The sequence below is a fragment of the Rhinolophus hipposideros genome (genome assembly GCF_964194185.1).
Source record: "Rhinolophus hipposideros genome assembly, chromosome: 17".
Taxonomy (NCBI): Eukaryota; Metazoa; Chordata; class Mammalia; order Chiroptera; family Rhinolophidae; genus Rhinolophus; species Rhinolophus hipposideros.
The window spans coordinates 1,548,850-1,565,600 of NC_138063.1; the positions used below are offsets into that span (position 1 = coordinate 1,548,850).

The following is a 16,751-nucleotide window of genomic DNA, read 5'->3' on the forward strand; positions in this document are numbered from 1 at the left end:
ACCAAACATGAAAGCTCTTGATTTCCCATCGTCTCTAACAATTTTCTCCTAGCCTAGCCAGAGAACCGTTGCAAACGTAAGCTGTGTTTGCTGCAGGAATATAATCAGTGAAAATAAATTGTTGAGCTACAGACGTCACAGTGCAAAGACTTATAATGAGTTTGTTGAGCTAAAATTTGATGTTTCCTATGGAGTCCTGATTTGACAAGTGTATGTTATACAGTCATTTTTTAAAAATCCTCCTGCTTTTGTATTTTCCTAAAAGATACCACAGTCTTGCAGTCAGCAAATTATTTTCTAATATAGAATAATTTGATCTTTTCATACCATTGTCTCCTTGTAAACATGAATAAACATAAAATTGTCATGAAAACTACATGTGAAACTCAAGTGGTGATAATTTTAACCCCATATTAACATTTCCAGAGGGAGTAATATTTGGGGTAAATGTGCATTAGACATCATTACAAATTAAGAAAAAAGCATTCTTTGTACAAGATAGGATTTCCTAGGTGTATCTATTCACAAGACTCGTCTTCTTCAAATATTCAGTTCACCCTCCTCCCCTAGCATCACTATCTCACGTGACGTACTGAGTTCTGACTCTTCCTAGGCCCCATAAAATTTATGATCCACCATCATCCTCCCTCACATTTTTTCTAATTCTCTCTTTTGGGGTAGGTTTCATTCCAGATGTAGCTAAGGTATCCGCCAAGCATATACCGAGGGTGCCAAAAAAAGGTATACACATGACTTGTATTCATCTTTTGTTATCGGTGTATAATGAGTATAACAATTTTAATAGAGCTTTTTCTTTTTTAAAAAATGTATATACATTTTTGGCACCCTCTGTATATCATTTTAATGCCTAGTTTCATTTTCAAAAGCTTGTTCACAGCTTCCACTATTAGAAAAGTTGTACTTGGCTTTTTTCCTTGTTTTCCAGTCAACTCTATGAAGCTTAAGTTGACAGGGTACGTCTCACAGGGCAGTGCCCTTGAGTAAGGGCCTTGGGTCTCTGCCTTGACCTTGGCTGACCTCCTGAGATGCACTCACTGAAGGACCTCCCGAGCACAGATGGATGCAGCACACCTGCAGCAGCCCGTGCTCTGTTCCGGACCAGAAGCAGGTGTGTGTGTGTGCAAATTAACTTGGCAAAGACCTGTTTCCACTGATTAGATGTCCCTTCATACGAATGACCACAAAAATAAAATTCTAGTAAAATGGTCAGTGGGTGTCCATGATCATGTGTTTAAACGTGGAGTTTATAGTATTACTGCTTTTCTTAAAATTGGAGAGCTGAAGCATAAATTGTTTTTATAAATAAATCTGCTTCTGAGCGTAGATTGTAAATATTCCTGACCATATTTATAGGTCCTTATTCTATGAAGAATTGAACGTATCTATGGAATTCTATTAACCTTTCATTTCTCAAGAGGCATAAAACTATGCAGCATTTCCTTTTTTTAAATAGAATTTTAAAATAATCTTCATGTACCTAGGGGTTTCCTAAATGGATGAACCTACCTTATAAACACAAGTGGAATTTAATTAAAATAACATGAACTGTTGCTAAGATAACAAGGTGCAGCCTTGCGTAATTCCTCACTGTACTTTTCAGTGTCTGGCCCACGTGTACGGAATCTACCATGTGAGTGCTCTGATGTGTCTTTCTTCACACGTGAGTACAATGGGTTGAAGGTGGGGTGTCGATTTGACTTTTATTTTCTTTAGTGTCATTGAGAGGTGACTCATGGCGCAGGTGGCACTTGAACACTTGCTTATAGGCTTTCCTGAAGTTTTCAGAGAGAAATCCGTATATGATAGGATTCACCGAGGAATTGCTGTACGCCAGGCAGTGGGCCAGGATTCTGAAGAGGAAGGAGGCAGGCGTCAGTGGGAACACTCCAAACTCAGCCCAGAGATGGATGATGTGGTGGGGCAGCCAGGAGATCCCAAAAACCACGACCACCACCAGGACCGTCTGTGCTGTCTGGGAGGGGGAGGGGCGAAGAGGGTGGGGAGGAGGGGAAAGAGAAGTCAGTCAGGACAGGAAAAGAATGCAGCATCCTAAGGCACCTCCTAACACATTCTGTGTATATTTTCATGGGATCAAACAGATTGTATATCTGTATTAAGTGTTGGTTTTCCTGTCGCATAATAGTTTTGTTCAAACTTCTTTGGGACCTGCCAGGACCTTCCACAGGAAAATCTGTCACGTGTGTGAAATGCGTGTGGATGACGGGAATGTGCTTTGCATCACAGAAATGGGAACATCTGGCGTTAACACTGTCACATACAACCCCGAGCTCTGACACTGGACACCCCTGAGAAGCCTTCCCCAGGGAGGCAGCTCCCAAGAGCCTTTGAATCCTGCTTCAAGCAGTCACCTCAGCAGACCTGTTCACATTTAATTTCTCCTCCTTAACCTTTGGCAAGTTATAGACAGGAGAGCCACTTCTGCTTCTGCCTGCAGACCAACGAGCCAGTGTGCTTGCATCTTAACCCTCTGTCAGAAACTCCTGGAAAGCAGAGGCAGGGCTGTGTGTACGTGTGAGGGTCCGTGCTGAGCAGGTGACGGGACGAAGTCTCCCCTAATAAGGACCCTACCCTGTGCCCCAGGCGCCCTCCTGCTTCCTCTGCCCCCAGCATCATGAACAGGCACGTTACCTCCTGTGGGGCTGCAAAGCCCAAGAGCTGGAGTCAAGCCTTACGCCACTCGCTTTCGCCTGTTTTCTCACTGCCTGTTTGGTACATGTGAAAGGAAGCAACTAGGGAGCTAACGTGATTCCCTGAAAACTCCGTCTCTGTGGATTCGGTCCAAAGATGGTTGTCTGTTCATATTTTCAAACAATAAAATGCAAAGCAATTAGCTGCTTCCTTCCTTCAAAGATTGCCCCCACCCCGTTCCCCCCAGCAAGTGCAGCTCAGGAACCAACAGGGCCTGGATGGCCGGTGATGAGGCAGAACCAGGACGCAGTGCAGCAGTAACAGTGGACAGTGGGTGACCCGGGCTTCCCGTTCTTCACTCAGTCCCCCGACACCCCATGGAGAGGACCTGCAAGTGATCCGTGGGTTGTCGATGAGGAAGCCGAGACTCAGAAAGGTGAAGACAAGTGCCTACTGTCCCACAGTTTCAACGCAAAGCTAGAGATGGAAGCCAGTTCTGCGTGATCCCAAAGCCAGGATCCCAACAGATCCGACCAAGGGCAAGAATGGCCGCAATCTTGGTAGCCCCTGACCTCCATCCCACTCTGCCTCTTACCCAGTGCTGTCCGTGGAACAAGCGTTGTGCTGGCCATGTGAGCAGTAAACGCCCACAGAGGACCAAAGGCGTGCAGCACATTTCCCCAGCCCCCACAGACGCTTCAGCTCCCCACTTCTCCTCCTCAGGGGGTCTCCTCCTTGTGGGAGGAAGCACCTGGCCATGAGACATACTTCACCTTGCCTGAAGGCTAGGAAGCAAGTGACCCCTCTTTTTTCTCAGATTTAGTCCAGGTTGTACTGTTTTAAGAGTGCGCTTGGATTTGTGGGGTGGACGCACGAATGTTTGAACCACGGCCTTACTGCACATCTCAGACAGGAAAGCGTAGGCTGTAGCTTTCCCCCATCTTCCGGCCATAGCCCGAGAGTGGAGTGTAAGATTTACCTGCCAGCTATCAGTCTATTTCCCTTCTATCCAGAAATAATCCTGACCATAATCCAGGAATCGAGGGAAGCAAAGTTGGGAGGAAAGAAGAGAAACGGAAGGAAGAAGATGAACACAAGTTCTTGAGGCTCATTTCCCAATGACTTCACACTGAAGGAAGAAGACACTAGAAGGGCATTTCAGGACGGAGAAATCACGGCTACACCACAATTCCCTGTGAAAAACGGGGCCCTTCCACTGTGCTGCATGTCAGGTGGGCAGACAGCGTCCCACCTCCACACAGCTATGGGGACATTCCCACGCGAGAAATGACCTTTCTAGTACTTGTGATGAATTAGACTCTTCCTGTGACAGAAAAGAACACCCAGGATACCACGAGTAGGACCCAGCTCTGGAAGGCTCGATGCTGGGTAGCAAACTGAGATGTGGGTGCAAGTCTAGCAGAGAGGGTGGGAAGGCAGGAAGTGTGTACCAGGCTGCAGTACACCTGGTGGAAGAGACAGTCAGACTTCAGGTCAAAGCCAGCACCAACGCACTGGTCAGAGGGCAGGACACGAGAGTTCAGCTCACTACCGAAAGGCACTGGGGGTTGTGCAGAAGCCTGGCTGACATCAACCATAAGCTGGTTGCACGACCTTCGAGAAATGGTGTAACCCCCTGAGCCCTGACTTCCTTGTCTGTGAAGACAATGACCCCCAAACTTTGCCCACCCCACTTAAACATGTAAAAAACCCCGGCGTCACCTGACAACAAGGTGGCAGGGTCACATATCATAGCTGCTTACTACATGACGCACAAAGGAAACAAGTCATCGGCTCACACATGTTACGGGGTGTCTGCTATCAATCCATTTCTCCATCAGTGCAGGTTGCTGAACCAAAACCATCCAGAGGTAATTATACCCACAAATCGAACAGAAAATCACCGTTTTCCGAAGACAATAAGACCATCTCTCCGCTTCACAAAATGAATACTCTCTGTGTTCAAAAGAAAACAGCTTCTTGTAGGACGCTCTCACCAAGTACCCAGCTTAAGGCAGAAATAGAGCCCAGCTTATTGATGAGATCCCTGTGGTATCTGGACGCAGAGGAAACGGCAGCGTTCTGTAAATGTGGGGCGTTGTCTCGGGAGTGTCTGCTGCTGCGGGTTTGCAGTTCATTAAATCTTCACACTTTTATTTTTCTTAATCCCACGGTCTTCTCAGAGGTATAAACAACATTATTTTTCTTGGTCTACCTGTAGCTTTGAAATGTGACTAGATTACAATTTACAATATAAATATGAAGAAAGAATGCTTACATAAACCCTGCTATTTATCTAGGGCTGTTCCCAAAAGAATTAAACAGAGCGCTGATCTGGGAGCCTGTGCCCCTAGCCAGGTGTCTGCAGGGCCCCTCTCTTTCCCGTCTCACAGGGGCTCAGCCCCACACAGGGCATTTCTGTTGGGCAGTACACGCTCAGCGCCCACACGCGGGCCCTGGCGTCTGCCCTCCATCCGTGGGCAGTCTCGGGGGTGGGCACAGTTCCTGCGTCCATGGGCCAGCCACACACAGTAGGTGATGTTCTTCATGTCTCCTCCAGGCCCAGGAACTGAAAAGCCAGGGGGGAGGGTAAGAGCAGAACACCATCCATCGTTGCTCGTGTGTCGGGTCCAACGTAAAGGTTTTGGTCAAAAGAACACGTCGTACAAACCCCAACTATGGGATTGAAGCAGATCCATGCTCATCACGGCCCAGGGCACCGTGTTTCAGAATTCAGGTATCTAGACCTCACCCCCACTCAGATGGTGATAGTGACCCCAGAATTGGCCTTTGTGAAAAGCTCAGGTGTTTGGAGAACCACTGAGAAAAGCCCCAACAAAAGCAAAGGAACTTGCCCTCCTCAAGTTACAGACAAATGTGTCCCCTCACTATCAATAACCCTTGAGGCTGATCCAGGCATGGTCCTCAGAAAGCCTTGGAAAATCCGTTCCCTGTCTTTCTGTCTGAAATGTTAGGTCAGCAAAGAAACCTCCTTTGCAGAGAACAAGGCTGACTTTCTAATTTCTTACAGATTTTGTGTCATTTCCTACAGTAGCATTGGCCCCAATCAGAGATGGAATTATCTGCAGAGTATCTGCTACTGTCCTCAGCTGTCCACGTGGAGAATCACGGTATCTTCTGACAGAGAAAAGCCATCATCTCAGTTACATACTGAATCTCTTCCCTTCATTAGCTTGCTTTCAGCTCCTTATGCCAGCAGTATCTGAATAATATCCATCTCCCTTTATCCTGTGAGATGCTCTTTTTCAAGTCATCTGACACACCTGGATTTTTCTTTAAAGACCTTATCTCACAATATGTCTAATGGAACGTGGCTAGAAAGAGAAAAAGCGACTGAAAGATGAGAGTGATGAAAAACACTGTAAATTGTATAAATGACAGCCAAAAAGCTTGCTGGATTACTCCAAGCCAGAGGGAAAGCGGCTGTTGAAAGAGCCCAGTGGTTAATAGGGTACCAAGAGGGCCTGTCTCTAGTTTCCCCATGGAAGGGACCATCCAGTACAGATGTGTGTCCCATTCTGAAGTCATCCAGAGATTATATAAGCACGTTGTTTTGGCACCGGGTCAGCCTTGGGCCAGCAAACATCCCTTTGTGTCTGTCAGGACTTGAGCAAAGCTCTTAATCAAGCATAGGGCTCTACACTGTGGTCACTGCTGTTTCTGCAGTAGAAATGGCCTTCTTCTGTAAGTCCCCAACGTGCAGGATGACAGCTCAGCTCGTTTGTCACCGCGGGGTACTACGGTAAGAGCCTGTTTTGGGAGCCCTTACATGGATGGACCCTGAGGGCCACTGCAGGGAGGAGCGGAAACAAGTGAAGCTGAAACGAGGGAACTGTCACCATCTGTGTCACATGGAGCCACTAACCAGCAAACAGCGACCCTGTCTGTGCAGCAGGTTCTAGGCTGAGACGGTACCAGGGCATTGAGCCGCCCATCCTGTGCCTTCAGGCTCACTCTACCACCTGCCCTGGCTCGCTGGTCCCCACCCCCACTCACTCCCTCACGCCCTCTGAGGCCTCTTTTCTCCTCTTCTCTCTCTTCCCATTCCCTCGCCTTACCCCTCCCCTGCACCTGACAGCTGTCTTTCTTACACATGTACACACACACACCAGCACCGCACTTTATTTGTTCTATGCAAACAAGGAGGCAATAAAAATATATGAAAAGAGGTCTGACATCTGTCCAGTGGCCATGAAGGGTCAGAGGCTGTGAGAATGCAAGAGAAACTCCACTTCCTGCCTCCAAATGCCGAAACCTTCTCCTAGGGTAAGAAGTACATTTGCACACACACGTATATATCCACGCATGTGCACACATATATGCACACACATACATATGCACACCTATAAAACTCATCACTAATCTCCACTCCGCACCTTTGTTGTAAAACAAAATAGAGGCTTTTCTCGTCCCTTCTTATGAGACTTATTTTCATTCTCTTCACCACTGCGTTCCTCTCTGAGACTTGCACAATTTCTGTCCAACACTTTTCAAACGTAGCGACTAAAAGTAGTCACGGCATACAAATAAGATCCATCTATTGTTAAAGACATGTTTTCTTCCATGCCTCTTGGTAAGCATGCAGTCTTTTGCAGCCATCATAAGTTGTGTCATGTATTAATGGCGTCACTTCCGTCACCTCCTCAAAACTCAGCCAGCCCCTCGCTCCCCACGGACGTTAACCTCTCCCTTTGCGTGACTAGCACGCTTCCTCGCTTCTGCGGTGTCGGTTGCTCCCAGAGCCCCAGGGTCATGAGCCCTGCGGAGGGCGCGTGTCCAAGCAGAGAGTGTAAGCAATCCCTAATTGTTTCCCATGAGACATTTTCTTGGAGACGACAAGTGTGGCTCAGGCGGCAAACTAAGAGATAGACTAAAACTGGAAAAACTCCAGGATAACTACACGTCATTGAAAACTGGCGGGAAACACCAGCTGTCACACCGCCTCGCACTTTGTCAGCTGCCGTGAAGAGGGATCGGTAGGCTAGAAATAAAACCTACGTGGTGTTGTTTATGTGGCGCCGTTTGTTTTTAGTCAGTTGTCCCCAAAACTGACTGTATTCCAAATACCAGCTAACTGGTGTGCTTTTTAACCAACTCTCTACGTTTCTTCTCATCGACTCTGGGAACTGGTGTGTTTTCAGCCACATCACTGTTTATAAATGAAGAAAGTCAGGAAGAGCTGTGCTTTGTTTAAGTGTTAAACTATAATTTCTGCAAATCGTATCATTCATCATAATAAATATTTAGAAGGAAAAACAATGTATTTTAAGATGTTATATCTAATATTTGTGGGTAGCAATGTCTGCTTATCCTGTCTTCCTCCCTAATCTCATTCTACTTTCGAAACTCCGCAATTATACAGATATTGTCTGAATAAGAGCTAAACTCATCCTCATTTATGAACAGGCTTTTCCTCAGACTGTGAAATGCGATCAATAGCAGGCCATCGGCTGCTTTAACATTACTCAGGAGAAGCGTGTCTAAATCAGGATATGTGTGATGAGAAAGACAATTACAGACAGTAGAATTCGCCTTGGAGCTGCCTCCCGTCTGTAATTGTCTCCCCTCTGAGCCGACACCAGTTCAAGTCTAGGAGGAAGAGAGGACAGTGTGTCTGCTTCCGGAGCATAAAGGAAAGATCTCCACAGTGTTCTCTCAAAAGACAGTTGAGCCAGGGCCTTCTGGAATCACATCAGAGATGGTAAATACACAATAAAATGAGTATAGTTTCATGCAAATTATGGTGTCAGCAACTCTACACTCTGTCTCAACCAACCTACACCCTCCTAAAGCAGCTCGGAACCCAAACACACGTTTCCTCACCTCCCCAAACCTCCACGTAAATGTTAACGCACAAATGGTGCCCTGCATTGCCCTCCAGAGCTGGCTGTCTGTCCCTTCCCTGTGCCTGAGGGTAAGAGGTCACTTCAAACATTGGTACCAAGGAACTGAAACTTCACAAGCATTGGATGGATATGAGGACAATTAAAAATAAAAGTAATCTAAACTGCAAACTGTGCCATAGATAATATATATACGTGAATATTACCTTTTTCTTGGATGCTTCTGACTTCTTGGACATGTTCTTCAACTTTTTATGCAAATAATTAAGGACCTGAAAAACACAGACTAATAAAACCAGTTTGCCTCATATCCCACAATTCATTGTCTACTTTGCATTGACAGTTCTTGACATTCTGAAATGGGAATACTGTTCTTTACAAAATCATTCAAATTGAAGTTTACCTAAAGTTATAAAATAACAAGTATGAATTGCCAACCACGTCTGTACCCAGGGGCAGTTTGCAGTCAGAGCTTCTGTATGCAGAGCATTCTGGGATGGGCACCTGTGGGCTTTCGTCCAGAAGGAGCCACACCGATACCTACCCTTGTTGGTCTTCTTCTCGCTTGACTTCTCCCGAGATTCTACATCTTAACAATCAGCAAGTCCCTATATGTGCTGGACACAATGTTAAATCCTAGGTACATGCAGAAGCTAGAGGCCTCCCTCCCTGCCTGATGGGGAAAGGAGGCAGGTGGGCAAACAAGGCCGATATAACCAGATAGATAGTTCCCCCATGGCCAGCGTTTGCTTTAGTTTGATCCTTCTGTTTTCCCTTTGGGGGCTATCTCTGCTGTACGTGTCCTTAAGGCAAATTTCTACCCATCAGGCCTCTTTCTTTCTTCAAACCCTACCCAGTAAGCTGTGCTCTCAGACAGCCTGCACTTGGGGAAATCAGCCTCACTTCTGATCTATAGACTGTTTAGCAAGGTGGACAGTCAGTATCCCTGTCAGGGAGTCTCCTGGAAAGACACTGGCTCCATTCATCAGAGACACGACTTTTGTGTCCTCTGGCCAGTGTATAGTCAGGAGAAATGATGTGGGATCTGGTTATATAGCATAGGAAATCACAACAGTCCAAGACGATTGATTGCATATACAGCACACTGGTATCTGATTTCATTTTTATATCCCACTGAGTGAAAATCGGAGGAAAATCCACCTCTCAATGACCAAGAATTTGGATTGTCCACCAATTGCTGAGCAAATCTCGCCAAGAATTTGAAGCCCCATTCCAGCCCCATCTTTGTTTCCCACTAGCAGGCACATGGACATAATTTCATAGAAGTGGGCTTATTTCAGAAACCTGTTCCATGTAGCACTTCCCAGTCACACTAATCTGGGAAACCCAGATTAAGCGGACATCACTGCAGTGGGAATTCCTGACTCCAGTTCCCAACTTTACTAAATACTTTTCATTTCCCACGGGGCTTAGCGTTGTCTAGAAGACGTGCTTTCACTTGCTACAGCAGCATTTGGGATCACCCTCAATACACCGACAATGGCTTAGGTTACTGTTTTGCCAACAGAAATTGGGGTACCATAAATTGGATGGAAGGCAAAGATAAAAGAGGAGCTTTTGCAGGCGTAAATGAGAAAGTCTTTCAAAGGGGAACAAAAGAGCTGGAAACAGGACCCTGCCTGGAGAGGACAGGCCTGGCGAGGCTCCTTGGTGGCAGGCTTCCCAGGAGACCATAGCTCACTGGCCACTGAGAGTAATGGACAGAGGAGAAAACAAGGGAGAGGCAGCCAAACAAAATCCAAGAGGGACTCCTGGAGATGAAGTAAAAGCAGAAAAATGAAACATCATCTGCTTCCTCATGTGTCCAGGGGGTCTCTTCATTCCTTCAGCAAACTGTTGGATCATATCTAGTCACTTCAAAACACCTACAGAATGTTGAGTGGTTAATGGAGAAAATAACCCAAGTGTATTGTTCTTAGCTCTCTTTTATTTAATAGCCCACGTATTGCACACATATTAATATATTATGGTGCATCCCAGAGGTTTGTCATCAAAGGGAGAAAGAAAGTAGTGTCGTGATGGGTCATGACTGCGTTTCTTTAGAAGGCAATGATGATGACACGGTGACATTTCTGCACTGTTGTGTGCATTAGGACTGCGTGTAGGAAGCCTGTACTCACACCTGGGATGAGCTCACCAGGACCATCAGAATCCCTGGGGATGTGGGGGAACTTGGCGGTGGGGGGGGGGAGGCATGCCACCTATGCTTAATGGCTGAACTAAACAAAAGCAACTTGAAATCAATTTTTATCTCCACTCTTCAAACCCTGAAATGGATTTGCATACATTACTTTGAATTCCAAAGAAATTTCCAGTTATGCTTAATAGCAAACTATTTCCATGTAAAAATATCCCAGTGATCACGTATTCATTGAATTTAAAAATAAAAAACACTTTTGAACTTTGTTCTCTGAGTGACTTATAAATTCTCAAATGATAGAAATGTAGCCTGATTTATTCCTAAAACTTGACCTTGTCATTTCCATTAAGAAGACTGAAAGACTTTTGGGGAAATGAAGGAAGGGTATGCTTTGGTTCTAATTTATGTAATTTTGAATTAAGAGGCACTATTTTAAGAATCCCTCTTGTTCCAAGCTGCATGTCCCTAAGGCCTTCACCAACTTCCCCCTCCCTCAGGAGGCGGGGGTCCCTGCAGTGAAACCCTTCCTGAACCATGTCCAGCGTCCTCATCTGACTCAGTTGTTTCACTCCTCCACACCCTGTTTTCTTCTCAATAAAACAGGGACGAGAGCTCCAGCCGCGGGGTTGCTGTGCAGGCTGAACGAGACAGTGCACATACCAGACCACTGTGCAGTGCAGAAAAGCTTGTGCATCAGCAGAGACCAAGTGAACAGACCAGCCATTCCCCACAGACCTAAGGGAGAGTTAGTTTCCAAATTCCCTACCATTGGACACAGGCCATCCTTTCAGATAATATCCAAAACTAGTGTTACCGATCAGCATAGATATAAGTGCATAGGTGATGTGGGGGGTGGGGTGCGCAAACGCCAGGGGCTTCTATTAAACATTTTGCTGGGAAAAATACTTTCTAAATTGAATGTAAGAAACTACTATTCTACATTCGCTGGTTTTTCAGGGCCCCAAGGTCACAGGCTTATCAGAAACAGAACGAGCGACAGAGAGGTGGAGATAAATTGGTGGATATTTCAGAATGTGGTCACAAGGGTGTCTTCCTGACGATGAGGGCACTCCCAGAGAGTGTGCTGGGGACCCCATGGGTCACGGTCACGAGGTTATTAGGCTCTTTATTACTGGATATAAACAAGTGGTGTAACCGTTTAAGGCTTTTTGATCACTAGGAAATCTTCAAACCCACCAGCTATGGGTGAAAGAGAGCATGCACAGTGCTGAGCTCTGCTGGGCGATGTGAAGGGACAGGAAGAAGGATTTCTCAGTAAGTAGGTCCAGGGAGGCTGGACCAGATGTGACAACACTAGGTCTCCCCACAGTCAGGGGTTCAGACGTGCCTACTGTTTACACGACCTCCATAAAGAGGACTGAAAGGGGAAACCCGTCCATCCCAAGTTCTCTGCAGACTCTGGGCAGGACTCTGAAGAAATGCTTTTACCACTGGGTTTATAAAGCTAGACTTGTGTGTGAAATAAAACTGAAGCTCTGTCGCCAGGAGCAGTGGCTTCACAGAGCCTCCTGTGTGCCCCGCGGGAAGGGGACCTCAGCGGAGTGGCCCCCTCAAGTCCCAGCTGAGTGCTGGGCAGAAGGCGATGGGGAACAGCCACCCTGGCAAAGGGCCCGCGCGCTCAGTGACCCGGCCTCCCCGCGACTCAGCTGTCACGCAGCAGGCTGATGGGGGGAGCTGCTAAAACTGAGTGGGGTTCTCCTCTCCCGCCTCCTGCCAGGACAAGCTCGGCTGCAGCTGCTGTGGCCAGCAGGGGGAGGAGAGGCGGGACGTCCGCGAAGGGACCTGCAAAACTTTCCCAGCGTCCCCCAAACTCCAGGTAACTTTCCCGGCAACCTCAAACCCTCAGTCCAAAGGTGAGGCGACCGCACGTTGCAGTGGGACCTTTCTCAACGCGGCGATGGCGAGGGGCGGGGCTGCTGCGGGGCTCCGCAAGGGGCGTGGGGACACACGGGGACGCTGGGGACACACGGGGCCCGCCGCCCGCCGCCCGCGCCCACCTTGGCATAGCAGAAGCAGATGAGCAGAAGCGGCAGCACGTAGCCGAAGACGAACGTGCCCACCACGTAGGCTTTCTTGTGGCGCTGGTTGGGCCAGTCCTCCCAGCAGAAGGTCTGGTTGCTGACGTCCCGGTGGAAGAGGCGCTGGTGGTACGCCACGGGCGAGGCCATGAGGATGGACAGCGCCCAGATGCCGCCCACGCCCAGCAGCGCGTTGCGGGACACCCGCAGGGAGGACGAGCGCCGCGAGTGCACGATGGCCACGTAGCGGTCCACGGACATCGCGGCCAGGGTGAAGATGCTGACGAGCATGGACACCGTGAAGAAGTAGTGGATGAACTTGCAGATGAAGGCGCCCCACACCCAGGTGGGCAGCGCGTACACCGTGGCCTGGAAGGGCACGCAGAACAGCAGGTAGGCCAGGTCGGCGACGCTCAGGTTCAGGATGAACAGGCTGGTGGTGCTGCGCGGCTTGCCCGGCGTGCTGCGCGCCAGCACGGCGATCACCAGGCTGTTGCCCAGCACGCCGAGCGCGAAGATCAGGCCGAACACCACCAGCGTGACCAAGTTCTCCACGCCGGTGCCGAAGAGCGGCGGCGGCTCCGGGGCGCGCGGCGCGGGCCCGCTCGCGTTCCCGTCGCTCAGATTGCCGGCCGCCAGCTCCATGGCCCGGGCGCGCCCGCCTGGGACGGGGGTGCCGGGGGCACCGGGGGCCAGCCCCGAGCCCCGAGCGCCCGCTTCTGAGCGCGAGCCTCCCGCGTGGGCAGGCGCCCGGGCCTAGTGGCACCGTCCTTGCGCGGGGCCCCCGGACAGAGGGCGCGGCGGGAGCCTCGAGCTGGACCTTCGTGGGCGAAGGCGACGGACCCCGGACGCCGAGGCCTCCGCGGGGGCAGGAGGGACCTGGCGCTGCAGCCCTGGAGGGGCGGGAGCCCCCTCTGCGCCTCACCAGCTCCCGACGCCCGCGGCCGGTCCCCTGGCTCCCGCAGTGGCTGCGCGCCGCACCTGTTGCTGTGAGCTGCTCCCTTCCCGCGGCGCAGCCGGGACGTGCGGGGCGCGCACAGCGCGTGGCGCCTGGGTGCGGACGGCGCCCTGTTGCTGCAGGGCTCCAAGTCGTCAACAGGGCGAGCGCTCTTTTCTGTACTTTCCCGGGGGTTGGCGGGGGCGGGGGGGGCTGCCCGAGGCCTCTCTGTGCAACCGAGTCCTAGTGAGCGCACAGCCGCGCTGACACCTGCGCCCCCGGAGCCTCCCGTGTCCCCGGAAGTCGCCGCGCGCCGACACTGGACGAATCCTAACAGTGAGTCGCCGCCCACCTCCTTGCCGGAATCAGCCGCGCGCTCCGCAAGGTGCGACCTGCCTGCGCCCAGCGAAGGCCACGGCTCGGCTGCTGCGCCCGCCAGCGGCCAGGGAAGCCCAGTCTCCACCGCGCGCGGCGGGGAGGCGCAGGGGGCGCCGCTCCCTCAGCCCGCAGCACCCAGCATCTTTCTCCCTCCTGGGGAGGCAGTCAGTGACAGCGACCCCCGCCCCCGTGATAAACCCCAGCACAGCACCCCCCACCCAGCACAACAACCCCAGCACGGCTACCCAGGGTTGCTGAAATCCCGAACCCCCACCCTGCCCACCGCCAGGGAGCAAATCAGCAGGAAAGAGAAATGAATGGCTTGTCTGGGTTTTCTTTCTAATCCTGCCTGAGATGAAAGGGGTGTCCCGTTACCATCACCCAACTTTAGATCGGTTCTGTATCACATACCTCATCTGAGTGAAGTACTGACGGGAAATATTTGCAGAGCGAAAAGAACATGTCCTGTGTCATCACTGCTGCAAAACATGGATCGGCCAACAAGAAACCGAGCTAAGAAGAGTCGTGCTAGTAACCACTGTCGTTGTTTATAATCTTGCTAGTTCCCAACTAGAGAGCCAGAATCGATTCATTTATTTTCAGTGTTTATATGATGTCTACACTGACTTTCAAAAACTCCAGCATGTGTTTTTGCTCCAAATGATGAGTGAGTGTGCACATGAGCCAAACACAGCACCTTTGAAAGGATGGGCACGCACAGGTGAGTAGCTCGGGAGACAAGACAGAGGTGCCACAGGGAGGGCAGGGCCATCGTTGCCTCTGGGAGCTTGGGGAGTAAGCAGTGTCTAGTCGTTTCTCTGTCATGTATCTCACTAGTTCTATTCTGAACTGGTCCATTTTGTCTCAGGAGTTTGTTTCCAGGAGTGTTTTGATGCAGTTGACTGTACACCTACTATGTACCACATGCTTCACCTGCACTCATCGTTTCACATAATACCGCTCCCTTGCAAGGAGCTCGCGGTGTAACAACGTAAGGGGGTTGTTTTAGCCACACATCTCCCATAGGACAAAACTGAGTTGAAGTAACTTGCTTACCCGAGTAGTTTGCTGTGTCCAGAATGTTCTCACCTTCCTCAAGTGGGTGCCTCGAAAGCCCCTGAAACTGCCCTGCCCATCGGTGTTGTTTTTCCAAGAGTCCCTGGGACATGCACTCCCATGGTATCCAATACAACAGCTCTGTTGTATTGACAGTTGTTCGTCATAAGATAGGCGACAGAGTGGGTTTTTTTATTGTTATGAACTCTGTTCAACCTGGAACATATATGAAGAAATTACATCAAATACCCATGTACCCACCACCCAACTTAGGATAATAAAGAATTATCAATAGACTTGAAGCCATTTTTATATATTTTAATATGCTCCCCCAATCACAACCTCCATCCCACCCCCACCATCTACAAGGAAACTTTGTTGTCTATCAGTCATTTCTTTATACATTTATGGCATATGTTCTTAAATAATAAACTGGCTTTTTGCTTTATTTTAATGTTACATGATGGGTCTTACAATCCTTTTTTTCCATTAAGGTATAATTTGTCTGGTTTTACTACAGATGACCAACATTCTTGGCTTTTTACTAGCCTGCTAGGTCGCTTGCAATCTCCCTTTGCCCTGTAATTTAGGGGAATCTCTTGGCAACAGCACATAACTGAATTATTTTAAAATCTAATTTGGCAGTTTCTAATTTTTTAACTGGAGAGTTTAGTACATTTACATTTATTGTTATTTACTGATCTATACGAACTTACTTTTAACATTTTATTCTGTACTTTCTATTTGTTTTCTATGCCCGTGCTTCTTTTTACTCCACTTGTATAGACATCTTTGGATTGCTTTTCAAGGTATTTTCTCACACCTTATAACGGGGGATGGAGGGAGAAAGGAACTTGTTACAGCAGCTTAACCTAGCAAAAGCTGGTTAGAGCATTCCTTTGGCAGGGGAGCTTGTATTGCTGACTCTCCCACTGATGAGGCAACCCTCCAACGTTCCTGGCAATTTATAACATAAGGGCCTCAACTCCATTTCCGCGTCTTGCCTGAATCCAAGACCTTGTCTCTCATAACAGAGTTTTAAAAATAAGTAACAGGTGTTATAGGTGTTCACCAAATGTTCAGTTCTCTCTTTCCAGGTTCATGTGAGATTGCACTTCTCAGCCCCACTGCTCTTGGGGAAGGCCACATGATTAGTCATGTCCATTTAAACATGAAGACACATGTCACTTCCAGGCGGCCACAGTAGAGGACCATTTTAATGACCTCTACAGCTGCCAGACCCAGCCATGTCTGAAGCCATTACTCCTACACCTCCACTCACGTGAAATAATAAACTTCTGTTTTTTCAAATGAACTTTACTTCAGTTTCTGCAGCTTAAGAAAGCCTGATATGCCTCTGTTTCATGGGAAATGTACACCACACATGTTAGTTATCTAGATACTTATGTTCAGCTTGAGAATGCAAATATGTATAAAAGAGAAGAGAATGCAAAATACGATATAAATTAAATGGCCAGACACTTGAAACTTGCTCTTTTTGGTTGGTTCTCCAGATTAAACATTTCCAATATTTAAATGTCTCATCTTTCTGTTTATTTATCTTTATTCAAATGTAAGGTGATCGTTATATTTACACTTAACATCTTAAAACTTCCTCCCCTGGTCTGGAGTTTCCTAAGAAAATA

At 48.5% G+C, this 16,751-nt stretch overlaps 1 protein-coding gene across 1 annotated transcript; it reads right to left on the minus strand.

Moving 5' to 3' along the window:
* Positions 1 to 413: 413 nt before the first annotated feature.
* Positions 414 to 13,379, minus strand: GALR1 (galanin receptor 1; the record flags this gene model as incomplete). Its single annotated transcript, XM_081078310.1, has 3 exons — positions 414 to 1,993; positions 8,741 to 8,806; positions 12,714 to 13,379. The coding sequence occupies 3 exons, from the start codon at positions 13,377 to 13,379 to the stop codon at positions 1,676 to 1,678; spliced, it is 1,050 nt and encodes a 349-aa protein (XP_080934436.1). The 3' UTR covers positions 414 to 1,675.
* Positions 13,380 to 16,751: the final 3,372 nt, after the last annotated feature.